This window comes from Syngnathoides biaculeatus, chromosome 10 (assembly GCF_019802595.1).
Source record: "Syngnathoides biaculeatus isolate LvHL_M chromosome 10, ASM1980259v1, whole genome shotgun sequence".
In the NCBI taxonomy this organism is placed as follows: Eukaryota; Metazoa; Chordata; class Actinopteri; order Syngnathiformes; family Syngnathidae; genus Syngnathoides; species Syngnathoides biaculeatus.
This window is the reverse complement of record NC_084649.1, coordinates 25,379,133-25,387,208: the sequence shown is the minus strand read 5'-3', so window position 1 is coordinate 25,387,208 and position 8,076 is coordinate 25,379,133. Positions and strand designations below refer to the sequence as shown.

General features: G+C 42.1%; 1 protein-coding gene across 3 annotated transcripts in view; it reads right to left on the bottom strand.

The window, feature by feature from the left end:
* The window catches only part of LOC133506981 (kinesin heavy chain-like), a 105,505-nt gene that overhangs the window by 2,923 nt on the left and 94,506 nt on the right, over positions 1 to 8,076 (bottom strand). For 2 of the 3 annotated variants that reach the window (XM_061831454.1, XM_061831457.1), the window contains exons 9-16: positions 7,655 to 7,739; positions 7,326 to 7,371; positions 7,110 to 7,239; positions 5,567 to 5,664; positions 3,449 to 3,547; positions 2,486 to 2,621; positions 2,202 to 2,347; positions 852 to 1,177 (exon numbers count right to left, since the gene is read on the bottom strand). In XM_061831454.1, coding sequence (XP_061687438.1) covers positions 1,121 to 1,177; positions 2,202 to 2,347; positions 2,486 to 2,621; positions 3,449 to 3,547; positions 5,567 to 5,664; positions 7,110 to 7,239; positions 7,326 to 7,371; positions 7,655 to 7,739 — 797 coding nt within the window. In that variant the 3' untranslated portion in view covers positions 852 to 1,120. Of the gene's footprint in view, positions 1 to 851; positions 1,178 to 2,201; positions 2,348 to 2,485; positions 2,622 to 3,448; positions 3,548 to 5,566; positions 5,665 to 7,109; positions 7,240 to 7,325; positions 7,372 to 7,654; positions 7,740 to 8,076 lie in introns of those variants that run through there. The other variant, XM_061831455.1, reaches the window with a different exon arrangement.

The window sequence follows — 8,076 nt, the reverse complement described above, 5'->3', positions numbered from 1 at the left end:
TTCTTTTGTTTCCCCTAAATGTGGCCCTTGGAGGATTCGGGTAGATGCAGGACAGTTGTGAATTTTGAAATTACTTGTGAAAATGCGATTTCCCCCACCACCCTCAAATTTTGAATTTCACCTGGTGATTACCAGAATTGCTATAGAACTGTTCTATTGAATATTTTTATCTGGCCAAAGTGTGATTACTTTTCTTTCAAAATGACAATTTTAATCTTTAGAAATTATGATTAATATTAGGTAACACTCCATTTAATTTTTTTAAAATGACAAAGCTTGTAAAATTAAGGGGGGGAAAAGAAATGTTAAATTACAACTTTAATCGTGTAATACAACTTCCTCAACATTTTTTGTGTTTTTGTTTCCAATAAAATGTTACTTATAAGGTTTGGACTTTGGTTAAAAAACAAAACAAAACAAAAAAAAAAAAAACATAAAACCTCTGAAGATGATGCCTGACATCTTGTAAAATTGCTTCACCACATTAAAGCAAATAATAAAAATAAAAATCTACTCAAAACTTGAGCTAATGACTTACTTTCTCTAAAATCCGATTATGAGCTTGTAAGAAGATGAAAATACGTTTTGAGAGTTTGAAAAAAAAAAACCTAATTTTGTAAAATCACATCTTTTTGTCAAGATTGGAACTTTGTGAAATGTACTCCAATCTTTACGCCAACTTCTGTCTTGCACGATTGTAATTTATTTTCTGTAGAAAAACAAATTTTGTAACATCTCAGGTTCTGATCAATATTGAAACTTTAATTTCAAAATTGGAACTTTTTTCTTGCAAAATACAACATAGATTTCATAAAACTGTCTTTTCATAAAATAGCAACATCAGTGTCGCATAATTAATTAATTTTTATGATTTTTTTTTTTCCACAAAAACTATAATGCCTTATTTTCTCTTAGTAAAATAGAACTTTAAAAAAAACACGGAAAGTGTTGTCTCTCTCTTTTCTCTTATCAATTTTTGGATCCAATTTTTTTTTTTTTTTTTTTACAAAAGGGCCCACCCGCCGCATTGGAGCCATTTTTCACAGTCGCGTTGACCTCCTTGACGTTTGACTCCTCCTTGACCTTTCTTGACCCTCGTGACTTTCCGTCCTCCCGCCGGTCATTGTCGGTGGCTGCACGACCACGATCGAGGCGTCACCAGCTCCCAAAAACTATTCTGTACAAGGGAGGGGAGAGAAAAGGCTCTTTCGAGGAACTTCGTACGTACGCACATAACCCAGATTTTGTTTTTGTTATTAGCACGTTCCGTTCTAATCCGAAGGGACGCCCCGGCGAGGGGCCGCCCTACAATCGGTCGCAGAGGACTTTAAGTACGCCATCTGTCGAGTAAATCCTCCACTTCATCAAACGCGTCATTGTCATGTCTCCAAAGATTCATCTGACCATAGAAGCTCCCATTCTAGCGCAGTATCGATTGTAACGATGCTCGATAATCGTCCACAAACGGGGAGGAGTCAACACGTCCGAGTCACTTATCCCTACAAGGGTAGCAGTAGTGCTGGGGCCTATCCCAGCTGCCATCGGGCTGGAGGTGGGGAACATCCTCAATCTGTGCTCACCTTTAGGAAACTGGAGTGCCCACCCAGAAACAACCCACGCAGGCACAGGGACAACATGCAAAGTCCACACAGTCGGGGTCGGGGATTGAACCCCTGTCCTCAGAATTGTGAGGCCAACGCTCTGAACAGTTGCCACACCGTACCCATATACATATATGTATATATAACCCTAACCCTTTTTTTTTTTTTTTTTTAAATCAAACTGATTCCGAGTGGGGGCAGCACGGTCGGTCATAGGTCTGAGGACCCGGGTTCAATCCCAGCCCTCCCTGCGTGGAGTTTGCGTGTTCTCCGGGCACATCCGGTTTCCTCCCGCATCCCAAAAACAGGCAACATTAATCGGACACTCTAAATTGCCCCGTTGGTGTGATTGTGAGTGGGGTTGCTTGTCTCCATGTGCCCTGCGATTGGCTGGCGACCATTTCAGGGTGTGCCCCGCCTGTACTCCTGCCCGTTGACAGCTGCGATAGGCTCCAGCACTCCCCGCGACCCTCGTGAGGATAAGCGGCAAAGATAGGAGAAGGAATTCTGAGTGATATGCCGTAAGTGTGCAAGTTGCAGACTTCACCGTTGCGCCACCCGCAGGATGTCGTGTGTAGTGCAGGGTGTGTGTTGGATTACCCCGGTGCGAGGACATCGTATTTGCGCGTACCACTCCTGGCAGTAGAGGCACACCTGCACGCCCTGACCCAGGAAGAGACACGCCCACATGATGATGTTGAAGACGGGACTCTGACGTTTGTCGTTCAGGGTGAAGTTAAAGACAACTGAAAGGAGAAAAAAATGATTCACACACTTAACAGTATGTCAGTAGATGTACTTGATAGATATTTCAATGTCATGTAGTTTAAAAAAAAAAAATTATATATATATATATATGTTGTATATGCGCAATTCTTGGTCACCTCCGAAGATGGAAAAGAGGAAAAACATGACAGGGTAGAAGAATCCCAAGCCCATGGCCAAAGCGTACTCGTGCACCACGGCCGACACGATGAAGACCGACAACATGGCGCCGGTGCGGAATTTCCTTTTGGACAGCTGCGGGGATCAAACGCAAGAAATAACAAATACTGAGAAAAATTATATCATGTATATAATATTCTGTATGGATTTGGTTATTATTTCTAGAAGCAAAATGGAGTATTTTCAGTGATCAGTGGTTTAACTCATTTTTATACTTATAGACAGTGTTCATCTATCGCTTGATGTAATTATTTTCATCTGCTAAGATCACACCATTTTCTCTCATATATAATTTTAAAACTCGTACTAAAATCTCGTTTTTTTTCCTCAAAACACAAATTTAATTTCATGAAAGTGCAATTTTTACAGAAGAAAAAAAAATATTAATTTCATATGCTTTAAAATCTTCAACTGTAAATTAGTTTACATTTTCAATCTTTAATCTTGGAATATATGTTTTTTTTCTCTCAAAAAACCCAATTATCAAGATTCATATTCTTTCTCCCCAAAATACTTTTACCCCCCAAAACACAACTTTAATTTAATAAAATTAAATTTTTAATCTGAAAAAAACACGACATTTTGCATAAAAAAACACAATTTAAGGTTCAGTAATGGAATTTTAACTTGGAAAATTTGCTATTTTTATCTAGAAAAAAAATTACAGCTTTAATTTTGCAAGTATGTTTTGCTAAAAATAAATAAATAAATAAAACCTAAAAACTCCTAACTGCTAAACATTTTTTCTCTCAAAAGATAGGCTGTACATTTCACAAAATCTACATTTTTCCCTCCGCCATTCCCCCAAAAACATACATGTATTTTGTAAAATGAGATTTTTGCCTGTGCACCCCCCCCCCCTCACACACACAAAAAAAATGCTGTCCAGTATTTGGCCTTACCCAGAGGAAGTCCCTGTAGCCGTAGTAATAGAGCCAGTCGTGGACCACCACGTTCCACGTGCGGTAGTAGTTGGCAAAAGAGGTCGAGTTCCACCAGTCCTGCCACCCCCCAAAAAAAACGGGCAAAACATGATAATAATAATTTGGGCTCTCACACTTGACAAACGCCAACATGGCCGCTACACAACCCGAGTGGACAAACTCACTCGACCTTGACATCATCATTCAAACTCGATGCCAATTTTGACACGCAGAAGCGGGCAAAATCAATACCATTTTCGACGACACAAAGCAAAGTAAACAATTGGCAAGTGACGTGCGTTTATTTTCGCCTCGGCTGTCTTCCCGATCGTAATCGATACGCTTCCAGTTTTCACACAAACGTGGCGTGGCGCAAACGCATCAACTATTGGATGGCAAACGTCATTTTGTCACCTCACATGACTCATCCTTGAGAAATTAAAACCAATATTGTTACGTAATAATAATATGTTATTTTGTCTCACACGTAACCACATCAAGGGTTACAAAACCGACAATATTCTCGAGAATGTTAACAAGACTTATCAAAGATTGTGAATAAAATGACTTGTGTTCTTGCTTTCACACGCAACCGTGCGTTCCAAAAGCGTCCAAATCAAAGGCGCTCTTAAGAACCGAAACAAAACATTCAACGCTAAGAAAGCAATTATGATCAATAGAATTCTCGCTCTCATACCAATCACAATTCAAAATCGAGTGGATCTAAAAATAGAAAAACACGCAAGGTTTTTGGAACGTAGCCAAAGGACGCATTGATCTCTCGAGCTCGTGCACGTGACGGCGCCATATTGCCGGTCGAAAAGAGCTGCTCGACAGTGTGCGGAACAGAATGTACACAATACCGAGACGTTTTGTGGTGTTGACTGTTACAACAGATGAGACAGATAGTCAAAGAGGTCATTCTATGGAATAGCAGCTGAAAAGATCGATGGATTTCGGCAATTAAACATGATGGACGGTGCCCGACCAAAATACACACACGCCTGTGTAGCGATCGCTTCGTTTCAGGGAGAAATTATTCGTCTCAATCTCAAATTCCCAACAAGTATTTATAATGCCAAGTTGGCTCATTTGAGAACAATGGTGAGAACAAAAACAAACAAAAAAAAATGACAAGGGGTCGTCTCCAACGTACACGGAAGCGTGTTGCGGCCACATGTTAAACTTCAGTAAACCTCTTCATGACAGACATTTTTTGAAAAAAAAATATGCATTGTTCTCAAATGAGTCCAATGCGCAATTACAAAATGAAGATAAACAGTCTGTCGCAGAGAGGTTTACGTAGGTTAACGTGTGGCCGCAACACGCTTCCGTGCACGAGGGGTGAAGCCTTTCCCAGCGGTTAATTTTCTTTTTTTTAATACGCATTGGACTCATTTGAGAACAATGCGTATTTAGAAACAAAAAAAGTCTGTCACGGAGGGGTTTACCGAAGTTTAATGTGTGGCTGCAACACGCTTCAGCGTTCACAAGCCGTCAACCCGTCGTCTTTTTTTTTTCCAATCATAGCTTAATGAATGCGAGTTTGTGTAAAACCAAGTGTCATTTATTTAACAATTGGTATTTGTATTGAAAAAATCTGAGTGGCTCCATCACTATTTTGTCTTTATTCTTGATTGAGAACAGATCCAGTAACGAATTATTTGTACGCGTCCAGACTTTTCTACGCTTTCAAACTTTTCCATGTAAATCTCGACGACTTCCTCACCAGATCCACGTGTCGATCCAGTTGTCCAAGACAAGCGGAAGCAGGTGAACAGTCCGATTTCTTCTCGGCAAAAACATCGACTTCGGCATTAAATGCGGGCCCTCTATGCCGAATTTATCTCATTTTTTCCACGTACCTTCGTTTATTATCACCTTCTAAATGTTTAACAGCATCGGACAAGACTCTGGGCGTCGTGCTAAAATCATATAAAAATAATATTTTCGTGCCGCTAGATCGTCAATATGGACAGTCACGTGATTTTATGACGTCGGTGTTCGAGCGCTATACAAGGTCATTGGACGCACTGCTTACTTTTATCAGATCTTTTTTTTTTTTTTTTGTCTGTGCTCTGCGAGGACGTCGCTCACCTTGTAGAACATTCTGTCGGCAAAGCGGAGCAGCTCCCCGAAGAGGTTGAGCCAGCAGTGCAGGAAGGCGAAGAAGCACAACAGCAGCAGCATGATACCTGAAAAGACGTTTCGCAGCACCGTCACGCAAAAAAACAGGAAGTCGGTGAAGCTTTTTGCCTCTTGAGCCCACCTCCCACCCGAGGGCGCAAAATAATAGACTAAAGCGACGTACGCACGCGGGCCAGACTTTTCCAACATGCTCAAAAACAGGATGACAAAAATACACTCATTAAAAAATGTTGTTAATCTCCTCCAAAACATCCACTTTCCCCCCCCTCAAAAAAATTGTTTTAAAGGCAAAAAAAAAGCTAGATATGTTGTCTTGTCCGCCAATAAGCCAATAAACATAACGTTGCACTTGTGGAAAATGAACTAATAACAAATTCCTCAATTAAACAACAACTTAAAAATATTACTTTGATCTTGGAAAAGTGAGCCTCAACATTTTTTAAAATTTCCGTCCGGTAAAATTCTTTTCTGTGTTTTGTGTTTTTATCCAAAAATCCTGTCATACTTAAACCAACCATTCACGCTGATGGACAATTTTGAGTCTTCGTCAAACCGAACACATATTTTAGTACACGTACACGTGTATTTTTGTAATGTGAAAGGAACTTGGAGTAAAAAAAAAAAAAAAAAAAAACTACGCAAACATGAGGAGACCATACAAACGTCATAAGGAGATTCAAACCCAGAACTTCTGGACTGTGAGACAGAAGTGTTAACCACCAGTTAGTTCCCCGTGATGCCCCCCGACTGAGTCTGTCCTAATGTTCGCGTATGATGAGGTATTTTGAACTACCGTAATTTCCGGCCTACAAGCCGCGACTTTTTTCCGCACGCTTTCAACCCTGCGGTTCATGCGGCGATGCGGCTAATTTGTGCCTTTTTTCTAACGACCGCAAGGGGGCGCTCGAGCGGAAAAGGTAAGAGTGAGACCGGTGGAATATATGTGCCGCGGAAGTGACTTTTAGTTAGTTAGTTACTCAAAGTTACTTTTAGTTACCCTGTTAGCGCCGTGCCAGCGTGTTGCTGCTGTGTTACTGGCGTGTCTCAGTGATATTTTCCTGTAAGTTTTATTTTAACCGGCTCTGTTAGCGTTAGCGCTAGCTTTAGTGCGGTGCTAGCGTTAGCGCAGCGCTAGCATTAGCATTCAACTTTTTCTGTGTACCGTCTTTCTTTGTAAATATCTCGTGTTTCAATGTGGGCACTTGCGGCTTTTACACAGCTGCGGGGTACGTGTGTACCAAATGGTATTTCCTTTACAAATGTACTCGGTGAGGCTTGTAACCGGGCCGGGACTTACGGTAACGAAAACGTAAAAGACGTAATCAGCCTTTCGGTGTCTTGCTGACCTGTTGACGTTCTTGCACAAGAGCGCAGTTAAACATTGACTGACTCACTTTGATAAGAGATAATCGGGGTGTTGTGACTGCTTCGCTCTTGGAGCCGTGTGGAAGTTTTTTGTGCGTTTAGAGTACTGATAAGAAGAATGAAGTACCCGGTAGTATGGAGTGGAAGACAGCGAGGACCATGGCTCGTTTGCTGAACGGCTGCTCGCTCGCCGCCGTGAAAACGGGCACGCAGAGGCGCACCAGGACGAAGTAGCCATAAAACAGGCAGCCCAAGATCTGCAAATGAAGTACGGCGCCAATTAGGACTTCAAGCCCAGAAGGGGGGGGGGGGGGGGGCACGCCGGGTAATGAGCGCAGCTCACCATGGTTACGGTGACGCCGACGTACTTCCATCTTACGTGCGTGTTCCTGGAACAAAATGGACTAATTATTTTATAGCTCGTCATCAACCGCATCCCAAACACTTTGACATCCACTTTAGGATTTCAGTCCAGTTTTAGTCTTTAGTCTCAAAAGGTAATGGGCCTTGGGGGGGGGGGGGGCAAGCCCAATTACCAACGGGCAATAACGAAAATCGCCGGATGCGCTGGACCTCTGTTTCTTCCTCCCAAAAATGTTTTTTTTCCTGCAACTTCTGACTTGAGATTTGTAAATATCGGGTACGTGTGAGAGCAGACGGCGGCCATCTTACCTGGGGTACGACTCCCTGTAGATGAGCGTAGGACAGAAAAGGAAGTAGAGGTAACTGGAACATGTCGGGAAGCGGACCTTCTCCCCTGAAAAGGAGCGGATCCAATCATCGACGGCCAAAACATCTTCCAGGCAATGGTGAATACTTAAGATTGAGGGTACCACAATGGGGATGTTTTTTGTTGTTTTTATCACCAAATTACCACTTATTCAAATTAGCCAGCCGGCACGGTGGATCAGCTGGTAAAGCGTTGGCCTCACAGTTCTAAGGTCCCGGGTTCAATCCCAGCCCCGCCTGTGTGGACTTTGCATGTTCCCCCTGTGCCTGCGTAGGTTTTCTCCGGGTCGGCACTCCGGTTTCCTCCCACATCCCAAAAATATGCAACATTAATTGGACACTAAATTGCCCCAAGGTGTGATTGT